This window comes from Ahaetulla prasina, chromosome 2, assembly GCF_028640845.1.
Source record: "Ahaetulla prasina isolate Xishuangbanna chromosome 2, ASM2864084v1, whole genome shotgun sequence".
NCBI classification, from domain to species: Eukaryota; Metazoa; Chordata; class Lepidosauria; order Squamata; family Colubridae; genus Ahaetulla; species Ahaetulla prasina.
The window spans coordinates 28472950-28489406 of NC_080540.1; the positions used below are offsets into that span (position 1 = coordinate 28472950).

Genomic DNA, 16457 nt, shown 5'->3' on the forward strand with positions numbered 1-16457 from the left:
ACCTAACCAGAGCATACAAAACATTTGCTAGACCAATTCTTGAATACAGCTCGACTGTTTAGAACCCTCACCACATTTCTGACATCAATACAATTGAATGTGTCCAGAAATATTTTACAAGAAGAGTTCTCCGCTCCTCTGAAAACAACAAAATACCTTATACCACCAGACTTGAAATCCTGGGATTAGAAAACTTAGAACTCCGCCGACTCCGACAAGACCTAACTTAACACACTTAATCATCTATTGCAATGTCCTTCCTGTTAAAGACTACTTCAGCTTCAATCGCAATAATACAAGAGCAAATAAGAGATTCAAACTTAATGTTAACCACTTCAATCTTGATTGCAGAAAATATGACTTTTGTAACAGAGTTGTTAACGCTTGGAACACACTACCTGACTCTGTGGTCTCTTCTCAAAATCCCAAAAACTTCAACCAAAAACTGTCTACTATTGACCTCACCCCATTCCTAAGAGGACTATAAGGGGCGTGCATAAGAGCACAAACATGCCTACCGTTCCTGTCCTATTGTTTCCTTTCATTATATCAAATTAATATAGTTATTGCATACTTTTGCTCATATATATGCTTATATGATGTGTTGTTGTTTTATGTTGATGCTTGTGTATACTGTTGTGACAAAATTAAAATAAAATTAAATTAAAAAAAGCACCTTTGGGCACTACTGAAGATACTCTGGCAGTTTTTCATATAAAACATTAAATCCTGACTGCTGAATATTCACAAGTCTTTCTATTTTGTCAAGGCTGTCTTTGTTCATAAACAGAAAGATAACACATATTTTCTTCCAGTAGAAATCCAAAGTAATTCCCAATCATTTTCTATGTGGCCAAACGAATTCAATCTGCCTGTATCTTCAATTCACATTCCTTCTTGAGCTCATTCATTTAATGACGGTCCAAAGTCACAACAGCCTTGGAGAAACCAGCTTTCAATGCATCCTCGAAAGTATGACTCTCACACCACCCTTACAATCCCGTGAACACAATTTGGGCATTTGGCAACTAGCTTGTATTTACGACGGTTACAAAGTCTTGTGTGATCACAATATGCAACCTTCCTGGCCAGTTTTGGACAAAAAAAAAAGTGAATTGGGGAAACTGGATTCACTTAATAACCATGGTGATTCGTTTAACAGATGCTGTAAAAATAGTTGTAAAATCAGGTTGGTCATGTGATGACTTGCTTAGTGACTATATCATTTAGGGTCCAAAATTCTGGTCCCAATTGTGGTCGTAAATTGAGGACTACCTGTAATTCCAATATACCCTACTCCAGTGGTGAAATTCAAAAACTTTTTACTACCAGTTCTGTGGCCTTGGCTTGCTGGGCGTGGTGTGGCTAGGTGACCGTGGCTTGGTGGGCATGGCAGGGGAGGATACTGCAAAATCTCTATTCCCTCCCCACTCCTGAGAGAAGGATATTGCAAAATCTCCATTCCCACCCCACTCCTGAGAGAAGGATATTGCAAAATCTCCATTCCCACCCCACTCTAGGACCAGCCAGAGGTCAGGGGTAAAATCCAGCAGGTTCTAAAAGGTTCTGGAGAACCAGTAGCGGAAATTTTAAGTAGTTCAGAAAACCAGCAAATACCACCTCTGGCTGGCCCCCAAGTGGGGTGGAAATGGAGATTTTGCAATATCCTTCGCCCAGGAGGGAGGGAATGGCAATTTTGCAATATCCTTCCCTTGCCACACCCACCAACCCATGCCCACAGAACCAGTAGAGAAAAATTTTGGATTTCACCCCTGCCAGAGGTGGTATTTGCCGGTTCTCCGAACTACTCAAAATTTCCACTACCAGTTCTCCAGAACCTGTCAGAACCCGCTGGATGTCACCCCTGCCCTATTCTCATTTCCAAAGACATGTCTCCGTTTTCTTCCATCTTCCTCTTGTACCTTGAGGTCATTGTGAAAAAGAGACCCAGTGCTCCGAAAACATCCATTATTCTCCTGCTGCCGTGTCAAGAAGTTCTGAGCGTCGTTGATGACCTCATCTTCCACAAAGATTATGGATCTCGCCCGAGCAAAAGATTTCAGCACGAAAGCCGTTAACCTATAACACAGTCCAGAGCACAGGAGAACCTCATTTTTCTTTTTCTAGCTCCCAAGTTCCTACAATCTTCGGCCATCTTGGGATTGAAGAACCCATTGAAGGAAGGTATCAAGAAAGTTAGGAGGGCAGCTATAACTTGGCAGTGAAAGCCCCTTTTTCACCAGCAATGTGGTGGCTGCACAGTTATAGGCAATTATCTTCACTTTTTTAAACCATTCCCGAGTATGCCCCCGCTTGGTATGCTTACTGTGTTTCTCTTCAATCCTGCACATGTGCAGGACCCTTGGTAGGGAGGAATGGACCATTTTCCTGCTGTATGAATTGTATCCTCCCCTTTTTAAAAACGTCCCTCAAGAAATTGGGGACTCTTGGGGATCACATGAATATGCCTGTGTGATGTTCTCATTGCCGCCTTCTGGGATGCTGTTTCCTGTCAGCCTCCACTCCAAGTTTCACTCTATTTGTGTTCTGTGTGTGTAATTTGTATTCAGTAGTTAGATTGCAATGTCGGTATGTTAATGTAAAATAGCCATGGACCTAAGATGTATACTATCCTATTCAGATTAACAGAAGAGGGCCCTTTAAGAGTGTCGTCTGACATAAAAGAAGGAGGGAGGGGGGAGCAAAGGTTTGAAAGCGGCATAAACGCCAGACCTGCGGGCTTTCCAACGAACCCTGCATTCCTGAGATGATAAACTGCCCCCTTCGGAAGAAGATTATCACGGGGGGGGAGGGGCGAGAAGGAGCTGGCATTGGACCAGGCCTGCCTAACCTTTTGTGGGAAGGAGGGACTAACGAGGGGATATGGGATGTTAGCCTTATTTTGTCTCAGATTCAACTTTACACAGCTGTAGTCCGGATGTATTTAGTAAAAGTACTTTTCTTTATTTTCAAATGAAGTCAAGGTGTATTCTTTCCTAAATATAATCAGAGACAGCCTGACATTTCCACTTCCAAGTTTAGCCTAAAGCCATGGGATTTCCTAGTGGCCTCCTATCCAAACACTAAAGGGAACCAACCCTACTTAGTTTTTTGGGACAGGTGCCTAGCCAAGGCCAGCTAGGTGGTGGCCCCTGCTGCCTTTCTCTCTAATACAGTGTTTCTCAACCTTGGCAATTTTAGAATAGGTGGACTTCAATTTCCAGAATTCCCTAGCCAACATGTTGCCTGTGGAATTCTGGAAGTTGAAATCCACCTATCTCAAAGTTGCCCATCTTGAGAAACACTGCTTTAAAAGGTGAGCTACAGTCTGTTCAGCCAATCAAACTCCATTGCTGCCTCTAGCCCTCTTTCACCATTGGTGAGTTGGTTCAGGAAAGTGGAGCAATGGCTGGAAACTCATTTCTTGAAGTTGCCAAGTAATACAAGGATTAGCATTCAGAGAACTGACAACAGTAAACGGGGCATGTCTGAATTGTAACTCTGCATGTGTTTCACACTAGGAGGAACTGTAATTTTACCCCAGAAATCCAAAACACAAAAGCAGAAACTGGAAATACAGTGACGAACATCTAAAAAATTAGACTGGCGATATTCCTGCTCTTAGCCCTTTGGTGATGTCCTTCCAGGTCCTTCTAGGTAGACCAGACTTGGAAAGCCAAATTATGAATATTAAAATAACTTTTAGTAGTCATAATTTTAGTGTTACTAGTGTTACAGTAACAGAATCTTGCAAATCTGAAAGTTCCTCTCGCCTCCCTGCCTTAATCTACAAGAGAAGTAAGGAAGGGGCAAGTCAGAATTTTTTTTTAAATTACACTTCTGCTTTGGATTCAGATTTCCTTATCTGACTGTTGTCTTATTTATTTATTTATTTTATTTATTATTCATACTTTTATACCGCCCTATCTCCCTAGGGACTCAGGGCGGTGTACAGCCATATAAAAACACATAAATATACAAAGTAAAACATTAATCTAAAAAACTTATTATATAGGCCAAATATTTAAAATAGAAATAGAAATATTTAAAACCAAATCTAAAATTTAGACATTTAAAATTTAAAAAAAAATCTAGTCCAGTCCTGCGCAGATAAATAGATGTGTCTTAAGCTTGCAACTTGTCTTGATTGCAACTCTTCCTCCTGTCCCTCAAGGCTATTCTCATAAGCCATTATGGGTAGTCCTTGACTTACAACCATTCGATTAGTGAGCATTCCAAATTACAACGGCACGGAAAACAGTGGCTTATGGCTATTGCAGCATTCCCAAGGGTCACATGATCAAAATTCAACACTTGGCAACTGGCTCATTGCTTAACACAGTGTAAGCCGCCCTGAGTCTTCGGAGAAGGGCGGGATATAAATTCAAACAAACAAACAGTTGCAGTGTCCCAGGGATCATGCGATCTCCTTTTGCGACCTTCTGACAAGCAAAGTCACTGAGGAAGCCAGATTCACTTAACAGCCGTGTTCCTAATTTAACAACTGTGGCAAGAAAGATTGTAAAAAGGGGCAAAACTCACTTAACAACTATAACAGAAGTTTTGGGCTCAATTGTAGTTGTAACTCGAGGACTACCTGTAGAGGTTTAGATTTGGAGCGCTTCATTTAATTTGGAAAGGACCTTTAATTATTTCTTGTTTGATGAAAAATAGAATAGAATAGACTAGAATAGAATTTTTTATTGGCCAAGTGTGATTGGACACACAAGGAATTTGTCTTGGTGCATATGCTCTCAGTGTACATAAAAGAAAAGATACGTTCATCATATTTACAGCACAATTGATGGTCAATATATCAATATAAATCATAAGGATTGCCAGCAACAAAGTTACAGTCATACAGTCATAAATGGAAAGAGATTGGTGATGGGAACAATGAGAAGATTAATAGTAGTGCAGATTTAGTAAATAGTTTGACAGTGTTGAGGGAATTATTTGTTTAGCAGAGTGATGGCCTTCGGGAAAAAACTGTTCTTGTGTCTAGTTGTTCTGGTGTGCAGTGCTCTATAGCATCGTTTTGAGGGTAGGAGTTGAAACAGTTTATGTCTTGGATGTGAGGGATAAACTTACACTGTGAGAACCTGATGGTGTGGAAGTGATGTTTTGCACCTGAATTAGGGATCCTTGGTGCTCTCTTGAGCTTGCTTATTTCCTTGCAGATGTTTCATTACCCAACTAGATAACATCATCAGTGCTGGTAAGGAGTGAGATTTGCTCTCAGTTTATATTCTGGTGTCTTGTGGGTGGGGGTGGTCTTAAGAGATTCTTTTGTTAAGCTGTTTACTGATGGCTCTTTGGCAGTTTCTTGATCGAGGTATTATTTACTTGATTGTTGGTCTGAGGTTGACTTTGGAGTTAATCTATCTGAGTGCTGATTACTGATGGAGAGGTGCCACCAGGCTTTTGGGCTGGTTGATTGTCTCTTTTGCATAATCTATAGATGTTGTTAATGTTATGTGTCTATTGATGGCTCATTTGTCAGAATGCCAGGCTTCTAGAAATTCCCTGGCATTTTTAGACTTGGCCAAGTAAACAGTCCAACCAGAGAATCTCTAAAGACAAAGCAGCTTCCTGACTCCCTCCCCCACCTTTGTCAATGGGCCATTAAAGCCTCAGCCAAGCTCACTCATTTCCCCCCACCTTTGTCAATGGGTCAGAGGTAGAAACTCATTCTCCCCACCTTTGTCAATGGGTCAGAGGTAGAAACTCATTCTCCCCACCTTTGTCAATGGGACCATCATCTGCAACATAATAGGACCCATCTAGCAACTGAAACTCACCACATGGCACCTGGGAAGATTACATCAGCCAGCAAGGCTAGCTAAGACCCCCACCCCCTGGGAGTCTGACAACCAATCAGGATACTCTTCCTGTGCCCCAGAAAGTTCAAAGCTCAGAAAAAGCATAAAGCCAGGGAGCACACAGGATCTCATCCTTTTTCTGTTCAGGAACTCAAGCCATGTGATCCTGACCACCATTAAACCATCTTTCCAAGCAGCCTCCATGTTTCCAGTGGCTTTGTCCCCACTTGGAACTGAACCCAGATGGATATTTTTTCCAACACATCATTGTAGAAAGTTTGAGAAATGTGACCTTAGGAACAACGAAATCTTACCAAGTGTTCCCTGCCTCTAAGAAATGTTTTCTAAAAGCGCTGTAAGAACCATCGCGATGCTTGAAGTTCATTTGCCTTCGATAGCCTGAAGTGGAAGAGGAAATTTAGAAGTGAGCTGAGGAGCATGTGCGTTTCCAAACCCAACCGAAATATTTCCTTCAAGTTTGCAATTCAAGATACAGAAGGATCATGACAGACTAACAAAATGAAATTCAATGGTGAAAAAAGTAAGGTTCCAAATTTAGGCAAGAAAAACAAAACGTACAGGAGCAGTATATGTGATACCTCACTCAATTAGTGATAACTTGAGAGGGTTCTTGGAGCTCTAGTGAACAATCATTTAGATCTGAGCCAGCAGTGTGCAGCAGCTGCCAAAAAAGCCATCGCAGTTCTGGGCTGCATAAACAGAGGGATAGAATCAAGATCATGAGAAGTATTAATACCACTTTATATTGCCTTGGTAAGGTCACATCTGGAATACTGCATCCAGTTTTGTTCGCCACAATATGAAAAAGATTTTGAGACTCTAGAAAAAGTGCACATAAGAGCAGCAAAGATATCTTTATATTGTGGCGACCAAAACTGGATGCAGTATTCCAAGTGTGGCCTTACCAATGCATTATAAAGTGGTATTAACACTTCACGTGATATTGATTGATTGGAGGGAACTGGAGGCTAAAACATAAAGAACGATTGCAGGAACTCGGTATGCCTAGTTTAATGAAAAAAAGGACTAGGGGTGACATGATAGCAGTCTTCCAATATCTCAGGAGTTGCCACAAAGAAGAGGGAGTCAAGCTATTCTCCAAAGTACCTGAGGGTAGAACAAGAAGCAATGGGTGGAAACTGATCAAGGAAAGAAGCAACTTAGAACTAAGGAGAAATTTCCTGACAGTTAGAACAATTAATCAATGGAACAACTTGCCTCCAGAAGTTGTGAATTCTCCAACACTGGAAGTTTTTAAGAAGAGATTTGATAACCATTTGTCTGAAATGATATATGGTTTCCTGCCTAAGCAGGGGTGAGACTAGAAGACCTCCACGGTCCCTTCCAACTCTGTTATTCTATTTTATTCTCTGCTATTGCAGGATAACTGAATTGTCCAGAACGGCAAGCCATTGCGCAATATTTTATTTATGTATTTATTAGATTGTAATCCCTCATTTACTACTTTTTTTATAAGAAATTCAAAAGGGAGAATATGCATGATATTCCTTCTTTGTTTTATCTTCGCCACAACACTTCTATTTTCCCCAGCCAGGCGAAGTGAACTGAGCCAAAAGAGAGTGACTAACCCCAAATCTCTCAGTCATTCTTTCATGCTCAGGCAGTACTAGAACTCACAGTCTTCTGAGTCAGAGTACACCAAACTGGTTCTCTATATTACTAATGTCTCTTGTTCCCAACATCTGGAAAGGTTCCAAGTGTCTCAGTCAATCTACTCTGTTCAATTTACAACCTCCTCTATGAATACCAGTGACTGATCTGTCGATCGAGCCTTTGAAAGTTCCCAACTGCTGTAGAGAAAAAGAGAGGAAAATTTCTGTGGGATGCTTCTCACCAGCCTCTAAGTATCCAACGACCTTGGATTCGATCTCCTCGGTCAGTTGTCCAGTCTTATTGAGATAGTTCAGGATGTAGATATTGGGGGCAAAGAGGGCCATGTTCTGCTCCCCACAGCCGTAGGGCATCTTGAGAAGCTGATGGAGATTCTTGATCGCTCCTCCTAAAATATCTCCTGAAAAAGGGAAAGAAGAGGACATATGATAGAGGGGATCTTGCCAACTTTGATTTCCCTCCTCAAAAGATGCCACTGTTTGAATATCTGCAGAAATCTACCCAACTTTCTCACAACCTCAGTGTTACGTTGGGGTCAAATCAAAGAGACAGGACTCAGTATTGTGACTACAGCTCGGTACAGCAAAACTTGCCTGGCTATCCAACACAGGGGTGAAATCTACTTTTCTTCCTTACTAGTTCGGAAGTGCACGCGCTCCGCGCACATCACATGCACATGCAGACCTTCTGTGCATGCGCAAAACCTGTGCATGTGCAGAAGGTAAAAAACACATTACTTCCTGGCAGTGGTGGGATTCAAATAATTCAACAACCGGTTCTCTGCACTAATGATTTCTTCCAAAAACCAGTTTGCCAAACTGCTCAGAAAGTTAACAACCGGTTCTCCCGAAGTGGTGCAAACTGGCTGAATCCCACCACTGGATTGTAGGATCCTTCACGCTCCCTGAGCTTGGCTGTTTTCTTGCAGACGTTTCATTACCTAACTAGGTAACATCAACAGAGTTAGAAAGGGCTGGGATTTGCGAAGGAAAAGGGGGAGGAGGAAGACTGTAGGGGCCTTGACACTCTCTGAGCTTGGCTGTTTTCTTCCAGACATTTCACTACCCAACTAGGTAATATCAACAGCGCTAGAAAGGGCTGGGATTTGTAAAGGAGAAGGAAGGAAGAGGAGATAGGATTGTAGCAGTGGTGTATGGATATATCATTGGTTCAGGTTTTCTTAGGCCTCACAGCCGGGAGAACTTGACTTGACTTTTTTCAGTGCTACATGACAGACATGATTAATAGTGTTTCCCTGAATTAAGTTTCTATTCCGCTAAACCTTCTCTGAGTTAGAAGCATAGTTTTGCTCTCCCTGAAATGGGCCCCTAACATTCTCTGAGTTAGATGCATAGTTTTGCTCTCCCTGATTTGGGCCCCTACCTTTGCCTGAGTTAGTTTTGCATTCCCTGAGTTGAGTTTCTATTCAGGTAAAACGCATGATTTCCTGAAAAACACGTGGTATTTTGCTAATACGTATACTCTAAACGCTTGCTGATTGGTATAGCTAAGTTTCTATATGCTAATTCCCTCATTGCTGTAGTTACCCCTCCCTGCTAAAACTGCATAATAAAAGAGACTGTTGCGATCTAAGGGGGATCTCTTTTTACAACCCTTTCTTCGTGCTATCTCATTTTGAAGAACTCCTGGTGTGGTGTCTTTTATTTGGCTTCTTTCGTCCTTGCGAGGACCCACTAAATTGTCTCAGCGAGGGCTGAGACCCGTTCCTGCGGGAACCCAGGACAACATTAACAGGGAACCTAGGACAACAAATAAGTGTTGCAGACCAACAGCAACATCTGGGGGCTCGTCCGGACCTGTTGTGTTGTCCAGAGGCGCGATCGTTGTCTAGCGGTGCGTCACCTTCACCCTCATTGCTTACCCGTCCGGGATGCGACACGTGCACACGTAAGTAATGAGCTCCTCGAACTCGAAAGTCTCATCATGGCATAGGAATGAGCTTTACTCTCTGGTGAAGAAGGCTAATTGTTTGCAAAAAGTTAATGGCACCACTGTCTATCCTCTTTCTAAGAAATCTCTTACCTCTTTTCTAGTCTCCTTCTGTCTCTGTAGCTGCCTCTGCTCCCCCTGCAGACACAGCTCTTTCTCCTTCTGCAGCGTCTCCCCCTCCGCCGGAGGATACAGACACGGCTGCAGGAACTCTTTCTGCCTTGGTCCCTCTTCCTCTCTTTCTCTAAGAACTGAACCCCCGATATCGGCTTACCCTTTCAATCCAGCGGGAGGGGGACAGCCGGTACACGAGAACATCAATGTACGGGTGCTTACAAATTTAAAAGAAGCTGTTACTTCCTACGGCATTCACTCTCCTTCAGTACCTATGCCTGCTCATTCCTTTCCCTCCTCCTCCCTTTCCCCCCACTCTGAACCTTCAAAGCATATTGAGCTAGAAAGCGTATTGTACCAAATGCCTGTTTCTTCCATCCCTGCTTTGAAAACTGCCTCCTTTCCCCTGCCTGCCTCCCTTCCCCCAGAGCACCCCTCCCTTTCCCCCATGGGTGATCAGCAACTGATTTGGTTTAATTGCTTCTCTATATCTGGAAACAATCTGGAAAAGAATTTGCTCACAGCGACTACATGGGAAACATTGGGAACTTTTTTCCATGAAAGTCCAAGAGCCCCTGTAAAAATTCTGTACATCTGGCACATGATCCTTGAATGCCTCATTTTACTTGCAGACGTCACTTAGATCAAAAATGACTTAAAAGGATCCACAATCACAGTCATGATTTAAACTGCTGAGTTTTCTCAGACAAGTTCCCCAGGTCTGTAAATGTTGTTTGATGATGTGTGTGCTTGTGTATGTATGTATGTGATCATTTTCAGACCTGCATAAGAATTGTAGAGATAATTGTGATGCTTGATTTGCATGGAATGTGTGTATGTGCAAAACTCATTGAGAAGGTGTGAAATTTCTGTGTTGTCTTTTGGATTTGCAAGAAATGTGTGCATGTGTGAGAAATTGTCTCTGCATGTGTGTGTGTGTGTGTGTGTGTGTGTGTATCTGTCTGCATAAATTCCGTATGCAAGCAGCCAGGTACTTTTGGAAAAGAAATAAAACATTTTTCTTTCCTTTTGCAAGCAAGTGAGTTACTTTTGGATTTTTTTTTCTCTTCAAATGCATGAGAATGTCTTTCCAGTGAGTTACTTTTAACTTTTTTTCTCTGCCCTCTGGCTTATCTTAACTACCCCCCCCCCTTTTGTTCCTTGCTGTGCCAGGGAAAAGGGCGGGCTACGGGGGAGAACCATTCACCCCCACTCCATTTTTTTTTCTTCTCTCTCTTCTTTCTTGTCTGAGAAGGGAGGGACAATTAGGCTCTCTGGAAGCATTGCTTTTGTAAAAAGCTATGTAAAAAACTATGCAGATATATTTTCTTTTTCACCATGAAAACAATTTTGATTTTAATTTTTAATCATGCATACAATTTTGATTTTGCTTTTAATTTTTATTTTTTATCTTTTCTGGAACTTTTTGAGGTTTAACCTGCCTGATTAAACCTATACCTTTATAAATGTTTTCAAAGCACTGAGTTGACTAAAAATGTTTCATTTAGCTTTGTATTTTTGCAGCTGTTAACATACATAATAAGAGTTGGAAGGGACCCTTGGAGGTCTTCTAGTCCAACCCCCTGCTCAGGCAGGAAACCCTACAGCATTTCAGACACATGGCTATCTTCTTATGTATGGATGCATTTTTTTTTTAAGCGTAAATCTGTTTTTTGGAAAATGCACTTAGGTTTTCCACATAAACAGACTCACCCTAAAGCTTCCGCCATGTTTTTCTTTTTTGAATCTGACTCAGTGTGCCCCTTATTTGCTGTTTGTATTGTTTCTTTTTCTTTTTTAGCAGCACAATATGTGCCCTGTTTTAGGAACTATTTCAGAGATGAGTTAGAAAGTTATAGGATGTGATAAGTTAGAAGGTTACAGAATGTGAAGAGAGAGTTACTAGTGCTGAGAAGGTTTTAAGTTAGAAAAGTAAAGTAAGACGGATGGTGATTTTGCTAAGAATGTGGTTTGTTTTTGGAAGTTTTTGATAGCATGGATTTGTTAGTGACCAACTTCCACACATGAATAAAAAGGGTGGGAGTTGGGTTTTTATTGATTGATTGTCTTTTTCTCTGTCTTCCACATAGTATGTTACTCAAATAGTAAAAACTATTTTTCAATCTTACTTGTCCCCTTCTCTTGATTCTAATCTCACTTCTCTTTTCACAACTTTACAGTCTCTCATTTACAAACGTACACATCCCTATTTTGTTACACATATACGAAGCTATCAACCTTTTCCTGGTTTTCTCCAGGAAGGGAACAATGTAGCAGACGCTGCGGCCTCTGCCTCCTCTCTTTTGACACTTTCTCCTGTCTCTCCTTGGGACAGTCACTCCTATTTTCATCAAAACAAAAAGGCGCTCATGAAACAATTTGGCTTCACGGCTGCTGAGGCATCTGACATCAATGCCCTACTTGCAGCCGCCAAGGTAACTCTCTTCCGATGGGGGTCAACCCCAGAGGAACAGTGGCCTGTCAACTATGGCAAATGGATACATATTCAGGTTTCATCATGGCAACCTTGCAAAGGGGTGAAACCGCAAAACAAGTTATTAATCATTGTATTCGGACTTTCGTAACGTTGGGATGTCCAAAAACTCTAAAAACTGACAATGGACCAGCCTATACGAGCTCTGCCTTTGCACAATTTTGCCATCGCTGGTCAATAATCCACAAATTCGGCATTCCTTTCAATAGCCAGGGCCAGACCATTATAGAGAGAGCGAATTTGACTCTTAAACAGGCCTTGGACAGACACTTGGGGTCAAAAGGCATCAGCCCCCCGACACTCCCGGCGTTGCAAAATGTATTAAATGTTTGCTTGTATTCATTGAATTTTCTTAATCTAACCGGATCTCCTGCCTCCACTGCCGCCTCGAGACAGTTTTCCACTCCTCCCCTCCCCTCTTCTCGTCCTCTGGTATATTATAGGCATCTTCCGGATCCAGCTTGGAAAGGTCCAGCTCAATTGATTACCTGGGGAAAAGGCTACGCTGCAGTTCAATTGCCTGATCGAGTCCTGTGGGTTCCAGCTCGCTGTGTTCGCCCCTGTCATCTCAATCAACCAAAAAAGAAAGATGAAGATCCTTCTGATCCTATCACTGATCTCTCTTGCCTCTTCTGTCCCTAATGCCTCTTCCTCTCTTCCTAAATGTACTTTCCTTGAACGTTGAAGTGCTTATATAAGAGTTCCTCATTGTAGAATACTAACCCCTCTTGGGGGTCGTGCGGAACTTGTTTGCAGACAACGCCATCCCTTGCTGCATCCAGCTCAGTGGACATGGCTAAAGAATGGATATCCAATCCATCCCTCTAACAATACTTACATTATATCTTCTCCCTGTTCCACTTCTCTGTTAATTTTTAACATCTCATCTGAAGACTACAGCACTTATGCATGCTCCCTGTTTTTCCCAAAGCAAGAAAGATCTTTTGACATGAAAATTTCCCTTCTCTCTGCTGCCCATTTTTCCCCTGGCGTATTTCGCTCCTTGCCCTCTTCCCACGTTTCTACCCCTGCAGCTATCCGTTCGCGGCGCTCCTTATCCGGAGCACAGCAGAACCTGCATCGTCCCGCAAATTATACTTGGACTATTTTGGACTTCCAAGGAGGCGTCCTTCATTCCATCTCTAATCGAACTCTGTGGCCTTGGTTTCCTGCACTCTACTTTGACTTTGCTGAAATGCTGGTCGGCGCCCATGGATTTAAACATAAAACAAAATGTAATCCTTCCCCTCGGGACGTCTGGTCAATTGGTCCAGGCCTATATATCTGCCCAGGACATCTTTCTGATCTCTCCCACCTAGATGAATGTGGGACCATCTCTGATTGGTATTGTAAGTCCTGGCAATGTGTGTCAACCGGAAAGATTTGGTGGACTGCTCCCTATACTACTGACTATATCAAAGCTGTACTAGGCCCTGATAACAATTTGCCTTGGAAATCCTGCTCCAATTGGGCCTGCTGCGGCGTTCGCCTCAATCCTATGACTGTTACTTTTACATCTCATGGAAGGAGTCTTCCGATTACTGAATGGCTTAAAGGGAAAAGATGGGGGGGAAGGTCGAACGATAATTCCGACTACAGACATCCAGGAAATATATTCATAATTCGTCTTACCATGTCCTTAGAAACATCCCCACCTGTGGGCCCAAACAAACAAGTCAACTCGCCTTTTTTACAGCCCTTGATTAAAAGCAACAATCCATTGGTGTCCTTGGTCTCCTCTGCGCATGATGCCCTTGTGGCAGCTCGTACTTTTCCTAACAATGATAGTAGATGTTGGCTGTGTCTGTCTTCTCAACCCCCTTTTTATGAGGCCATAGGTTCCGCCCTACCTTTTACCAATAGCACCTCAGATACTGGTTGCAGGTGATCTAACTCTTCTATAACTGTATCCTCAATTGAAGGTCAAGGTTGTTGCCTTGGGTATGTACCCTCTAACTTTTCTCACTATTGTATTAATGCCTCCTCGGATGCCTATACTTCCTGCACAATATACTTGTCCAAAGAAAGGCTAGGACTTGACACTGGAGGGTGGACTATAATACACACTACTCTATTAACTGCAGATCTTTCCAAACGTTTAAATGGTCAGTTTTTTATTCCTTCCAATGGCTCTATTTGGGCCTGCTCTACGGGTGCTACTGCATGTGTCAGTGGAGACATTTTACACACCAAACACGCTTTTTGCATTCAGGTTTATCTTCTCCCTAAAATGTCTGTTTTTTCCAATAATGAGTTCTTTTCTCGCATAGAAACACCCCAATACCTTCCACGAACCAAACGGGAGGTGGTTACAACTATGACTTTGGCCCTTCTCCTGGGCCTAGGAGCCACTGGTGCTGCAACCGGAATCGCAGGAATGGTTGTGGCTGACAAAAACATCCGCAGGCTCAGTATTGAAATAGATGCTGATCTCAAACGCATTGAGCAATCTATGGTTGCCCTCCAAAATTCCCTGACCTCTCTCACCGAGTTGTGTTACAAAATAGAAGGGTTTGGACTTGCTATTCTTAAAACAGGCGGTCTGTGTGTAGCTTTGAAAGAAGAATGTTGTTTTACACTGAAAGTTCTGGTGTTGTGCTTGACTCTATGGCAGAATTAAATACCCGATTGAAAGATAGAGAAAAAGAGCGTTCTCAATCCCACACGTGGTATCAGGGAATGTTTAATCTCTCTCCCTGGTTGACCACCCTCCTCTCTGCCCTAGCTGGTCCTCTGATTTTGTTGCTCCTTGCATGTACAATTGGCCCATGTGTCATGGGGAGAGTTCTAGCATTTTTGAAACAAAGACTAAACAGTATTGGAGATGATGTCCTCTTGCTAAGAAACACTGTTGAAAATGAATATAAACAACCTCTTTTAGAATTAGCCTCTGAGGCTGATGAAGACTCTGAATCGGGAACCATTCCTTTGGAAAAGTGTACTGACTCCCTGCGGGGTCTCCCGGAGGGGGGATCCACTGGGGATGTCATAGCTTTAGAAGAATATTACCCATCTTAAAAAATAAAAACAGAGGACATATGGATATATCAATTACCCATCTTAAAAAATAAAAACAGAGGACATATGGATATATCATTGGTTCAGGTTTTCTTAGGCCTCACAGCCGGGAGAACTTGACTTGACTTTTTTCAGTGCTACATGACAGACATGATTAATAGTGTTTCCCTGAATTAAGTTTCTATTCCGCTAAACCTTCTCTGAGTTAGAAGCATAGTTTTGCTCTCCCTGAAATGGGCCCCTAACATTCTCTGAGTTAGATGCATAGTTTTGCTCTCCCTGATTTGGGCCCCTACCTTTGCCTGAGTTAGTTTTGCATTCCCTGAGTTGAGTTTCTATTCAGGTAAAACGCATGATTTCCTGAAAAACACGTGGTATTTTGCTAATACGTATACTCTAAACGCTTGCTGATTGGTATAGCTAAGTTTCTATATGCTAATTCCCTCATTGCTGTAGTTACCCCTCCCTGCTAAAACTGCATAATAAAAGAGACTGTTGCGATCTAGGGGGGATCTCTTTTTACAACCCTTTCTTCGTGCTATCTCATTTTGAAGAACTCCTGGTGTGGTGTCTTTTATTTGGCTTCTTTCGTCCTTGCGAGGACCCACTAAATTGTCTCAGCGAGGGCTGAGACCCGTTCCTGCGGGAACCCAGGACAACATTAACAGGGAACCTAGGACAACAAATAATTGTTGCAGACCAACAGCAACAGTGGTGGAATTCAAATAATTTAACAACCGGTTCTCTGCCCTAATGATTTCTTCCAACAACCAGTTCACCAAAGTGCTCAGAAAGTTAACAACCGGTTCTCCCGAAGTGGTGCGAACTGGCTGAATCCCACCACTGCTTCCTGGTTAAAACCAGGAAGTGAGTTAGTTTCTTGCCACAGTTGTTAAGTTAATCACTGCAGTTGTTAAGTGTATCGGGCTTTCCACATTGGGACTTTGTTTGTCAGAAGGTTACAAAAGGTGATCACATGACCCCGGAACACTGCAACCATCATAAATATGAGTCAGTTGCCAAGCATTTGAATTTTGATCACGTGACCAGAGGAATGCTTTAACTGGTAGTACAGTAAGTGTGAAAAGGGGTCATAACTCACATTTTTCAGTGCCATTCTAACTTCAAATGTCACTAAACAAACTGTGGTAAGTTAAGGACTACTTGTACATGGAATTGGAGCAGCTTCCAGACTGACCCAGGGACCTTCTGTGGGAGTGCCCAAGGACAGAATTGATTTCCAAAATGAGTAACATGGTATCTCACTTACCCAGCACACAAATCGAGGCCTTGGCTGAGCCTTCTACAACATTCTCCGGTAACGTCAGAGGAAAAGATTTGGACTCGGGTTCTCCTATAAAAGAGAAGCAGAACTTAGATCATGGTATAGGTGGCACTGCTGTTCT

The 16457-nt window shown here is 42.4% G+C and overlaps 1 protein-coding gene across 1 annotated transcript in view; it reads right to left on the bottom strand.

The window, feature by feature from the left end:
- Positions 1–16457, bottom strand: part of LOC131190455 (alpha-2-macroglobulin-like) — a 94146-nt gene that overhangs the window by 15711 nt on the left and 61978 nt on the right. The window contains exons 23-26 of the mRNA XM_058167778.1: positions 16322–16405; positions 7699–7875; positions 6137–6221; positions 1923–2079 (exon numbers count right to left, since the gene is read on the bottom strand). Coding sequence (XP_058023761.1) covers positions 1923–2079; positions 6137–6221; positions 7699–7875; positions 16322–16405 — 503 coding nt within the window. The remainder of the gene's footprint in view (positions 1–1922; positions 2080–6136; positions 6222–7698; positions 7876–16321; positions 16406–16457) is intronic.